At 37.0% G+C, this 13,014-nt stretch overlaps 1 protein-coding gene across 1 annotated transcript in view; it reads right to left on the reverse strand.

Annotated features, from left to right (window-relative positions):
- The window catches only part of LOC126249701 (rho GTPase-activating protein 100F), a 405,508-nt gene that overhangs the window by 297,562 nt on the left and 94,932 nt on the right, over positions 1–13,014 (reverse strand). The window contains exon 2 of the mRNA XM_049951380.1: positions 8,729–8,863. Within this exon, the coding sequence (XP_049807337.1) occupies positions 8,729–8,863 (135 nt within the window). The remainder of the gene's footprint in view (positions 1–8,728; positions 8,864–13,014) is intronic.

Genomic DNA, 13,014 nt, shown 5'->3' on the forward strand with positions numbered 1-13,014 from the left:
AAGGTGAATCTTTTCATTGTGGCTAGACAGGACTAGACAGGATGAGTGCTGTGAGTTGTGTGAGACAGACTAGGGATTATTTTCTAGTCTTAAGAATAATAAAATGTGTTTCAGTTGAATGATTTTTATTGTTCTGGTAATATAATTAAAGATAGATCCCTATAAGTATAGGAAGCAGTGTGTAGGTTGTTTTCAGCATGTGGTAGACTTCAATGGCTGTCTACATATCAGAATGTAATCACCATCCCTTTTAAATCATACAATTGCCAAATAAATAATTCAGTTTCTGAAAATAAACATTAAAATAAATAGGGGGCAATTACATATGGTTGAGGCTCATGTAATATCATGTGATCCCCTTTTATACTTATAGGTTTTGATGCCTCACTTAAAAATGTACAAACTTCTTCCATGTTTACCACAAATACTTCCTCTACTCATGGTCCTCCTCAGAATCTTAATCAAACTCTTATTTCTTCATTGACATATACTTTTTCTGGCAAGGGAACTGCTCATGACTGCCACATTCAGCCATTCATCCAACATCCAACATTGGACTGTCTCCCCCAATCTGCTCTACCTTCCTTGAACTAATGAGTACTTCTGCCTGTTAATGTGAAACTGTTCCTTCTGGAACCTTCTAAACGGTCAAAAATATAGGATTCCCTGGATGTAGGTGTAACTAATTATCAGTAAGGGCACTGATAATGGTACCCCTACAACATGTACGAAGTTACATTGACATATGACAACATCTTCTAGATGTTTCACTTTTTTGCCAGGGAGTGTAGTTTGGTCAGTGTGTAATGAACTGAATCACATTCAAAATCCTTTAATGATATCAGTAACTCCACTTCAGCACAATAATGTGGGGAGCATAGAATAGCGCAAAAGTCTTAAGCTAGAACTTGACAGTAAAAGATATATTAAATGAGTACCCACTGTTAGTAGTAGTAATATTGAGTTGATAGTAATTTTAAGAATGTTACATAAACTAAGTAGTGAAACCAATCAAAACTGTAATACTTTGAAAGGTGAAATGAGAGAGACCAGTCTACCATATTCCATGCAAATGCATTAAGGCATATATCGGGCAGACTATACAGACAGTCGAAGAAAGGTGCAAGGGACACAGGAGATGCACCAATCTTAAGCAACCCACAAAATCTGTGGTTGTAGAACATTGCATGGCTATGGAATGCTGTGAAAAACATGTAGAAACAGAAGTGTTGAGACAGACCTCATCATTTTGGGACTGCATTCTAAAGGAGGCTATTGAAATACGAGTGGCCAATGACCTCATCAAAAGGCTGTCAGTAAAGCATGGGACCCAACATTCAGCCATCTGAAGGCACAACGACTGCTGAGAGTGACTTCTGCACCCAATGGGGGCAGCAGAAGTACTGAGTTGCCACTCAGCATTCAGCAATTGCATCCCCCATGACTCCACCTGACACAGAGTGTGACTGGGTCCTGGGGGAATGGGTGGAGAGAACTAAAAGCATAAAGAAGGAAGTGTCACCAAAGATGATGGCACGATATGCTGTCAAAATATCACATTACATAAATGAGTGCATGCGGCTGGACACCCAAGAACAAAACAAACAGTCAAAGTATTAATAATTTCAAAGAAACTAATTAAAAATGTCAATAGTTTTAATCTTTCAAGATGGCATCCAAGTCTCACTCGAGCATTTGCTATGCCACTCCATGAGTGAGACTTGAGAGCCATCTTGAAAGTATTAAATAAGACAGAAAATAAATTAAATCAGTTGTGTTGTTCATGATAAAATCAGTTTATCAAAAAACTGTTTGGAAAGCAAGTTAGAAATATCAATAAACTGTTTGGAAAGTGAGATACAAAATGTAATTAGAAATTTTGAACCTAATATAATTTTAGTCAGTGGTGGATGTCTGCCAAGGGCACAAAATGTAGATACTAGTTATAAGAAATGAATGTAGATTGTTGTTCTTTTATGCCAAATTAACTCAGGAAATAACAACAGATTGTTTGAAAAATAAATTTGATTTGGAAGCTAAAATTGGGCAAATTCAATCTCACTTATGTGGTAAAATAAAGAAAGATAATTAAGAGGCAGAGGTGAATATGTGCAAATTGTGACTGAAAGGGCTGAGAAAATTGCTAAAGCTCTAAACTGAAATTGTATTGTATTGTATGTTAACCAGGTGCCAAGAAATGACGGAGAGGCTCCGTCCCCACCACAGCCGCAGTGGTCCACAATCCCACGACTACTACCGCAGTCCACTTCACCCCTCAGCCGCCCCACACCGAACCACTCATTCAGGGTTATTGTGGGGTTCGGCCCCCGGTGGACCCCTCCCCCCAGGGAACGTCTCACACCAGACAAGTGTAACCCCTATGTTTGCGTGGTAGAGGAATGGTGGTGTATGTGTATGTGGAGAACTTGTCTGCACAGCAATCGCTGACATAGTGTAGCTGAGGTGGAATAAGGGGAACCAGCCTGCATTCACCGAGGCAGATGGAAATCCACCTAACAACCATCCACAGATTGGCCAGCTCACTGGACCCTGACACAAGTCCGCCGGGCAGATTCGTGCTGGGGACCAGGCGCTCCTTCCAAATCCGAAAAGCCGCACGTTAGACCGCACGGCTAACTGGGCGGCCCAAAACTGAAATTACTTGTATATGAAAGTAAAGTTTGGAATGTATCTCCTAGTGCATGAACTATTTCAGCTGGGATTACTTTTATTAAAAGGAAAAATTTCAGTCATTTTGAGCATTCTATAGCTGTTATAAGGGAGTTTATTATTTTGTCAAGCACCTGGCCTGAACAATGGACAATCTCGTTTGTCAAAGGTTATTTAAGGGAGATGTGTACAGATGGGCCTCTAATATAACTTCCTCCTATACAAGAAATTAATATAGGTTGTTTAAGGGCATATTTTTGGAAGAATGTTGGCCAAACAATGAGCAATAATGTGTTCTGAGTGAATTTTAGGGAGGAAAAAGTTATGGTTACAGAAATCTTAAATTAAGTAATTTGGCCAATACTGCATCATGAAAAGAGCATGGATTAAACATTGTATCAATAATCTTGCAATTAGATAATACATTATGACTGTAGCTGTTGTTTCCTGCACCCAGAAAAAACATTAGCAAATTTCTAAATTACATATCAAGAATTGAAAGGAAAGAGAATAGTTCTTACAATTAGAAATGTAGGACCACAGCAAAGAAAGGAGTATAAAGTGAACAGAATAGGCAGGCTGTAGCAAGAGAATGGTTTTGAGAATGACTGAATCAAGAGCCTAAGGAAGTCACATAACCAATCAGTTTCTAGAGAACTCAACATGCCATTCTTAATGGGACAAAATCAATAGATATAAAAGTAATTTTCAGTGTTCCCCATGGGAGTGTCAAAGGACTGCTAACGTTCACAATATATATACAAATCATCTAAAGGATAATGTTGGTAGTTCTGGGACTCACTTCATGGATGATGTTCTTCTTTATAGGAAGGTTGCAACACTAGAAGACTGTAGCAACATTCAGAAAGCCATGTGGCAGACTGAGGATTGGTGCAGGGGCTTGCAGTTGATTTTGAATGTAAATTAATGTCATGTATTAAGTATTAATAGATGAAGAGATCCTTTACTGCCTAATGTTGGTAGTGGCATTAAATCACTGGAAACAGTAACATGCATAAAACACTCAGGAGTAACTGTTCAGAGTAACCTAAAGTGAAACATTATCACACAACTAAAGGCAGGAAAGGTCAGTGCCAGAGTAAGATGCATCAGAATTGTCAGGACGTTTAGTCTAGTCATGAATAAGGTTACTTACAAAACCTTCATTTCAACAACTCTTGAGTATTCATCCTCAGTCTTGGATCCTTATCAGGTCAAATATGTGCAGGCAGACATGATGCAATGAAGAGCAGTGTGTTTTGTCCCAGAGACGTTTAGCAAGAATGAAGAGCATTATGGAGATGCTCAACAAAATCAAGCAGTAGATGCTAGGGAGATTTTGTGCATCACAGAGACATTCAGTGGTGAAATCCTGAGAGCACATATTCCAGAAAGACTCAGGAAACATATTACTTCCACCCTCACATGTGTCACAAAATGAAGATGGTGAGAATATCAGAGAAGTTATAGGTCATACAGTGGCTTACTGACACTGATTTGTGCTACATATTGTTCACAAATGGAACAAGGAATTAGACAAATGAGAGTGATGCCAGAAGTACACTACGCCACACACCATAAGGTGGCTTATGAAGTGTAGATAAATGAATGTTCAGTTTCATTCAGAAGTGTGATAATTTTGAGATATTGTTTACAGAGAGGATGGAAATGAATGAACACAAATGAATGAATAAAAATAAATGGATTTTCAATTTAGGTATTTGTCTAAGAATGTTGGCAACCATAATGCACAAGGGTCTAGGGTTAAAAAAAATTGGGTGACATTAAATGTGTAAATAGAATATCTAATGGAGAGCAACAGGATTTGAAAAGTGTATTACCATGGCATTGTACAGTGTTTTTAGATGAGCCGGAATTGGCAAGAGATTTTGAATTGAAACAGACAGGAGGTAAAATCCCATAAGCCTTATTCTTTGCCTTTTTCCAAAAAAAAAAAAGATGAGTTGTGAATTATTGAGAGATCCACAGAAGGTATAATAATTCATTGCTATCAGTATAAAGAATGGTGTTAAGGTTGATATAGGTGCAAGAAAATTACATGAAACAGTAAAATGAGAATGTGATGTACCAAGAAGGTTAGCTAAAATATTACATAAATTTAATAAGACCATGTGGGGTACCTCATGTGATGTAACATATGGTTACTGGAACAATAAAGAGGAACAAGCATTTGTGGGATTTCTGCATGAAGGTATATGTTACCTTTTGTAATCCCACAGGATGTATCGATGGCTCACTCGATATAATTATGCATATGTCTGGGGAGGTCACTAGGTGTGTCATGGAAGGATATATCTGTCAGTGCTAGGTCATGTGCAAAACCAGCTGCAGCAGATTTAAAGGCTTCTGCACTGCCAATGTTTATAGCAAGCTCTACAGAGAAGCCATTGACAAAGGCCCTGTGTTAGTTTTCTCCTGGACTTGTTGTTACCTACAAATGACATTTAGCTAGTACGCAGATTTGAATGTATGCATAATATGGGACTGCATCTGATCATCATTCACTCAATCATTGAGTTTTCAGTGAACAAACTGATGGTGTATGGAGGTACTGAGAGCACATGTTTTTAGCTGAGTGTTTCCCAGTCAAACCTACAAATAGTGTTCTCCAGCATAGGTGGTGAGTTATTCCACAAACATTCAGAGTACTGTATTGACCATGAAATATCCACCTCCAGTAGTCTTTTTTGTGTATATCGGATCAGTTAGGAACTATTACTTTCTGTAATTTAATTGTAAGTTGTCCTTAATAAAATCTGCAGACTTACGACATTACCACTATTATTTTGTTTTGTTTGGTCCTAAATTTATCTTCTTATGTTAATGCATTTGGACTATGGATTAAGTGTTAGGGGAAGAAATTATTTAATAAGGAAGTGTTAGGGGAAGACATTATTTAACAAAGTAATGGTGTATGTAGATGACACTTTAATAACTAGGGATACTTGGGAAAAACACTGCAAAACTTGAATTATGCATTGAAGGCAGTAGAGCATAGTGGCATGAATTTAAAACTGAGTAACTCAGAATTTGTTAGGAAAGACATTTCATTTATGTGTCATTTTTTTAATGAAAACAGAATGCAACATGTTATGGAAAAGATAAAAGCTGTTGAAGAATGAAAATAAATTAAAAATGGTACCTAGGTTATTTTTTTCTAGAATGTTTGTAACATTTTACAGTCATTCCTTGAATTATTTATTAAAGAAAATTGTGATGAAACCTTGGGCAGAGGAATGAGAGATGGTTTAGAGTAAATGAAACAGTGAATTGATCAACAGTAACACATTATATCACTCAGACTTTTCACTGCCTTTTTAAATGTCTGCTGTTTCTATCCAATTTTTTGAATTATTTTACATAGTGTAAACAGAAAATGGAATTGTAGCTAAAACCTTTTTTTCCACGTAGAACCTCACATTAATATGGGTGGCAGTATTATATGTCAGAGGAAGAAGCTCTATCCATCATGTATGGAATTCAAACATTTGAATGTTACAGTTACTGGAAATAGTAAGAGCCATTAAATGTTTAGGAGCTCACGTATAAAGTGATTTTTATAACTGATCAGGTACAAGATTTTCTGCCTATTTATGTAGAATTCATTACATTTGTGTATGTTCATGGTCAGCTGCCCATCCCAGACCAAGTGTCAATCATCTGCATTTTACTACAGTTTTTTGCACTGCAACAGCATGAACTATGAGAGAAATCTCATGAAGATAACATTATCCACTAGATCATTCGTGTTATTCTGAACAGGAATGCTTTGCTTCTACAACATGGCCTTGCAGTACATTCGAAAACAATTTGAGGCATGATATTTGCTCTCCATTAAGAATGACATGGCATGTTCAGTTTCTTAGGGACTCTCTGATCCAGTCACAAAGCTGTACTGATATGCCACTTGCTCATATCTTCTTTTTAGGCAACAATGAAGAACTGTATCAGATGCCTTCTGAGGAAAATAACATAAACCTGACTGCTGGTATCTAGTACCTGTGCAGTGAGCAATTTAAATTGAGTTTCAGAAGACTGCTGTTTACAGAATCTATGTTGACTCCTGCAAAGGAGATTTTAAGCCTCCGGGGAGGTCATAATATAAATGTTTTGAATCACATATGTAAAACTGCTGCTATAAAAAGAGGAAGTTCTTTGGCATTATACCTGTAGAATCATATAGATATCTCATCAGGTTCTGTTGCCTTTCCTCTGTCAAGTGTGTTTTGTTTATTTTCTATTGTGTTGTTTTTTATCTGAATATATGTTATTTTGGTGATTGTGAAACAAGTGACAGGAGAAATCACAGTATGATGTTCCTCAGTGAAACAATTTTGAAAAACAGTGTTTATTATTTCAGGCTTCTCTTTGTTATTCTCCTTTTTGGTGCCAGTACAGTCACTGAGAGTTGGGATAAATGGATTTGATCAGTTTATTGCCTTAATGTGAGACAAAACTTTCTTAGGATTTTTTGTCAGATCAGCAGATGGAATTTAACTTTTGAATTCATTGAATGCATTCCACATGGCTCTCCATACATTCATTACATTCATTTGGATTTAAAACCCTGCCCCCCTTCTTTTTTTAAGAAAGAAAAAAAAACAAGGATTTGACTATATTAAAACTGTGATTATATTTGCTTTTTTTTGAATGAACTTCCTTTTTGGACTGTTGAACTATGGTAGCTCCTCCCCACCTTTCACAACTTTCTTCATCACATACCAGTCTAAGGCATATTGTATGAACTATTGAATTTTGTCCATTTATACTCAACATTTTCAGTCCCAGAGGTGAATATCTGATATTATCTGCTCAGTTAAACTGATATCTGTCTCTTGATGTGCTAACTAAGCAGAGATATGTTCCTATATTGCTTACAATTTTTACCGACACCTGTAGTTGGTGAAGCTGCAACAATGTTACGATCATCAATTTCCTGCCCTGAATCAACTGCATCAAAAAGTTCAGTCCTGTTTTCAACTAGGAGACCTAGGATGTTTCCCTCAAAAGCTGGTTCTCTTAAGGTAATTTTCAGGCAAGGCATTTTCAACAACATTACGTGAATACCTTTTCCTACCACCCAAATCACTTGAGTCTATTACCGAGAGGTAGAAAGAAATGTGTGTTAATTATATTATGCATTAATTAAAGTTGTGTTAGTATAAACAGTATGAAATGGACATTTTTAAAAATATATGCTTCAATCTAGAATCTCTATAGAACAATGAAAGAAAGTGGAGGGTGAGTTATCAAACAATATTGTCAGTAGCAGCAAGTAATGCTCTGTAAGTAAATGACATGTAGCAGTTTGAATTATGAATTTATGAATAGCACTTGCCACTCAGTGGAAAGTAGTCTGTAACAGCTTGGTAAAAGTCTTTGTAATGTCCCTCACCAGAATTCTGCATAAGGATTATGTGGCAGTAAATTAATATTTTTGTATGAACTGTAACTGTTACAGTGAATTAAGTTTTGGACAGTTACCCATCAATACACCCATTATACAATAAATGCAGTAAAAGGAAATGGTTATGGAAAGCTTCACCAGAAACTGAGAAACTTATTAAAATGATGAAATTAGAACAGTAATTGAACAGCAAATTGCAGAACATTATGAATCTGAAACGTTACTAATCATACAATCCATATACTATTAGGACCCCATGTGGTTTTGTGTGTAGGCCTACTCTTTTCCTAATTCTCAAGCTTCTTTATTTCAAACATCATGTGTGTACCTTTATTTAAGGGTTGTAACATCATCATACTTCAGAAATAAATGAAAAGCAAAATAAGTTAACAGGATTCTGTGCAATTTAAAAAACTTGTTATTGACACAAATCACTTTGTTTTGTTGTCATGTTATCTCGCTGTTGGACTATAATGATGTTTAAAAATATATCAGCTTCTCTGTGTTTCAGTGTTATTCACAGTTTCCAGGTGCAAATTCTTCTAGCAATTTCGCCCTTTAGAGTTGGCTAAAAGTACAAATATATTCTTAGAAATAATATTTTCAACTTCTGTGGCCATGAACTTTTACCTTTCTAAAATCTCCCTGCACAACCATGGGTGGTGGCTCCTTAGGTCGAACTCCTGCTGCCATGGCCGCCCCAGACACTTGTGATGCCTGGCGACGTGGGCTCGTGGCCATCTCGCCCGTTGACTCCCGACCCTCCTGCAAGAGTATAATTCATAAGAATGATGATCATCACTGTATGCTGTTACTATACTGGTTTTGACAGTAAAGTTGATGGATACATCACGAAAATTTTTTCAGCTCCAGAAAAGCACAGTCAATAGAATATTTGCGTAAAATTAATAGACCAGAATTAAAAATTATAGGAAACATATAGAAAATTCCTACCTAATGGACTAGTGGAATGATTAAAGATAGTCATATTCATATAGTGGAGAAAATGCAAAAAAAAGGCAATACGCATAATATGTAATCTAAGACATAACGAATCATGCAGACAACATTTCAAAACAAATGGCATTATGACACTGCCCTCTGCTTACATTTAGAATATCGTCTCATTTGTCAAGTCATACCTGTTAAACAATGACTGCACACTAAAATTCAATGGAGATATTCATAACTATGCAACAAGGCAGCAATCTGACGTACATATGATTCAGTCCAGAACTAACTGCTACCAAAAAAGTGTTTTAAATGTTGGGATACAAATGTATAATAATTTACCCAATGAAATCAAAGCAACAAAGAACCCAAGAGCCTCCACACATAAGTTAAAAAAATATCTCTTGGACCATTGCTTTTATGCAGTTGATCATTTTTTTGAAAGGGGTTAAAAATGTAAACAATATGATAAATGTTCAATTAGGTCTGAAAATTATATACTGTGCATGTCTCTGAAATATACTGGATTATTATATACTGTGCATGTCTATGAAATACACTCGACTACTTTACTATTACATTGGCTGTTTATATTTTACCATACAACATTTGTATTTACTGTTTTGTTAAAGATAGCTAACTTCCTCATTGCAAAATAATGTAAAATCAATTTATTAAAAATTACTTGCAAATATGTTCTCTTGACCTGTACAATATCGTATGTACAATCTTACAATTCTATGATTTGTATTAACTGTTTGGTTTAATATAGATAATTTCCTTGCTACAAAATAATGTAAAAATCAATTTGTAAAAATTACTTGTAAATAGCTCTCTTGACTTGTCCAATATCATATGTACAGCTGTACAATACTATGATTGCCTGGATCAATAAAAATACAATACAATACAATAAACACTCGAACAAGATCTGAATGTAGGTAGTCCAGATTACAAACTTGCACTCTTCTTCAGGGCAGTCTAAGTATAGTTAATGGATTCTGCAGTGCGTGCACACACACACACACACACACACACACACACACACACACACACACGCACGCAAGACAGAACAGAAGCCAAGAAGGAGGCAATTAGGAAAATAATGTAGAGGAGGTTCTATTGAGCTACAAATGTAATTAAAGTTATGAAAAATAGAGGAATAGAGGAAGAATTGGATGTGAACAGGAATATACATGAGAATAGGAGACAGACTAGTGCAGAGTGAGGTTACTTGTCTCCTGAATGCTTTTTATATGCATGTCATGAGCCGTGTGCCTTTGAAAGCAAATACCACATATACACTGCTTACCATTGAAATTGCAACACCAGAAAGCACAGCAAATTATAAAATTTTACTTATTGTACATCTACAATACAATAATAGGAATACAAGATTAAGTATGTAGCTGTATTGTGTCTGAAATATAGTACTCAGAGCTGCCAACTCTTGGAACAACAATGGTCCTAACCAGACTGTACATCAAAGCAAATTTAGCTTGGATAACAGATGCAAGTGTGGCACTCCATGCTGCTTCAACCCTGTGCCAGTGTCCATCAGATGTGGTGGCATGCTGGTCTCTCACACAAAAGTCAGATGTAGTATTGGGGGAGTATAATCACTAATAGATCTAAGTTACAACCTGTCAAACATCATGCCCCACAAGGTTTGTGGGTCCACAGTCCACATGCATGCCAGGTGTTTTGCTTCTTCAATTCTGAAGATGAGCTCTTTCATGTCATCATCCTGAGCATTGCCAAGTCACAATAAAAACAAAGTATCAATTTCTGTTTCAGTTTCTTGAGCATGGATCAGGAAAAATAGCATGAAACCAGGTTTCATGCTAGTCTTAGTTTGTAGTGTTGTATGCAAATGTAACATTTGGCAGTATCATATCTCAGTCTTTCTGTTTATTGTGGTAGACACAATTTTAAATTATAGAGCACCATGTTAAATGTTTTCTGAATTTGGGAAAGTGTTTTAATCACTGATATCACAAACAATTTCATGATATAACACTGTCCACACAATGACAACTGTCCACTGCTTGCAGACAAATGTCCTCACAGAACATTTCCCATACCCAAGGCAACACTTTTTATGATTAATGTTCACAATTTCTCACAATGTGTTAATCAGAAACTTAAAACATTTGCTGCAGTAGTTGGGACAGCTTTGCTGATACTGGCCTTTCATTCCAATTTTGTCAACTTGAGTAACCTCTCCGATTGGACAATTGCAATCTTATGAAATAGAGCAACTGGAGGAGAACATTATACCAGGTGTCCAGGGTGGAACTGAGCCACATGATTTTGTCATTGGCTGTTTCTACAGTGGCTTACATAAATTCTGATAGATGGGTACTGACCTGGCAAATGTACCTGCTTCTGAATGTGTTGATGGTCTTTGCAAAGCTCCAATGACCTGATGAAAGTGTTCAATAAAAATATTTCATTATTGCTGGCCATAAATTACTTGACCTAATGAGCAACCATTGTCATCCCATTACAGCTTTCCATCCATGAATCTGATTTCCCTTTTAACAGTTCCTTCTGTAAGTCCTCTATGGTCTTCAGTACTGCTGGATCTTTCAATTGTTCAACTATAACATTCATTAGTTGAGTGATGATTGATAAGATTGTTGTTGTTATGGTCTTCAGTCCAGAGACTTGTTTGATGCCACTCTCCATGCTACTCTATCCACGGCCAGCCTCTTAATCTCCGAGTAACTACTGCAACCTACATCCTTTTGAATCTGCTTAGTGTATTTGTCTCTTGGTCACCCTCTAGGATTTTCGCCCTCCTCACTTCCCTTCAATACTAAATTGGTGATCTCTTGATGCCTCAAAACATGTCCTACCAACAGATCCCTTCGTCTAGTCAAGTTCTTGCCAATTCTATACAGTACCTCCTCATTAGTTATGTGATCTACCAATCTAATCTTCAACATTCTTCTGTAGCACCACATTTTGAAAGCATCTATTCTCTTCTTGACTAAACTATTTTTCGCCCATGTTTCAATTCCATACATGGCTACACTCCATACAAATACTTCCAGAAAAGTCTGTTACCCTTTCATGCCCCTCAACTCTTACAGCTGCCATCTGGTTTCTGTAAAAATTGTAATTAGGCTTTCACTCCCTGTATTTAACCCCTGCCACCTTCAGAATTTGAAAGAGAGTATTCCCCCCCATCAACCATGGACCTTGCCGTTGGTGGGGAGGCTTGCGTGCCTCAGCGATACAGATGGCCGTACTGTAGGTGCAACCACAATGGAGGGGTATCTGTTGAGAGGCCAGACAAACGTGTGGTAGCTGAAGAGGGGCAGCCTTTTCAATAGTTGCAGGGGCAACAGTCTGGATGATTGACTGATCTGGCATTGTAACACTAACCAAAACGGCCTTGCTGTGCTGGTACTGTGAACAGCTGAAAGCAAGGGGAAACTACAGCCGTAATTTTTTCCAAGGGCATGCAGCTTTACTGTATGGTTAAATGATGATGGCATCCTCTTGGGTAAAATATTCTGGAGGTAAAATAGTTCCCCACTCGGACCTCCGGGCGGGGACTACTCAAGAGGATGTCATTATCAGGAGAAAGAAAACTGTTGTTCTACGGATCGGAGTGTGGAATGTCAGATCCCTTAATCGGGCAGTTAGGTTAGAAAATTTAAAAAGGAAAATGGATAGGTTAAAGTTAGATATAGTGGGAATTAGTGAAGTTCGGTGGCAGGAGGAACAAGACTTTTGGTCAGGTGAATACAGGGTTATAAATACAAAATCAAATATGGGTAATGCAGGAGTAGGTTTAATAATGAATTAAAAAATAGGAATGAGGGTAAGCTACTACAAACAGCATAGTGAACGCATTATTGTGGCCAAGATGGATACAAAGCCCATGCCTACCACAGTAGTACAAGTTTATATGCCTACTAGCTCTGCAGATGATGAAGAAATTGATGAAATGT

Source organism: Schistocerca nitens, chromosome 3 (assembly GCF_023898315.1).
Source record: "Schistocerca nitens isolate TAMUIC-IGC-003100 chromosome 3, iqSchNite1.1, whole genome shotgun sequence".
NCBI classification, from domain to species: Eukaryota; Metazoa; Arthropoda; class Insecta; order Orthoptera; family Acrididae; genus Schistocerca; species Schistocerca nitens.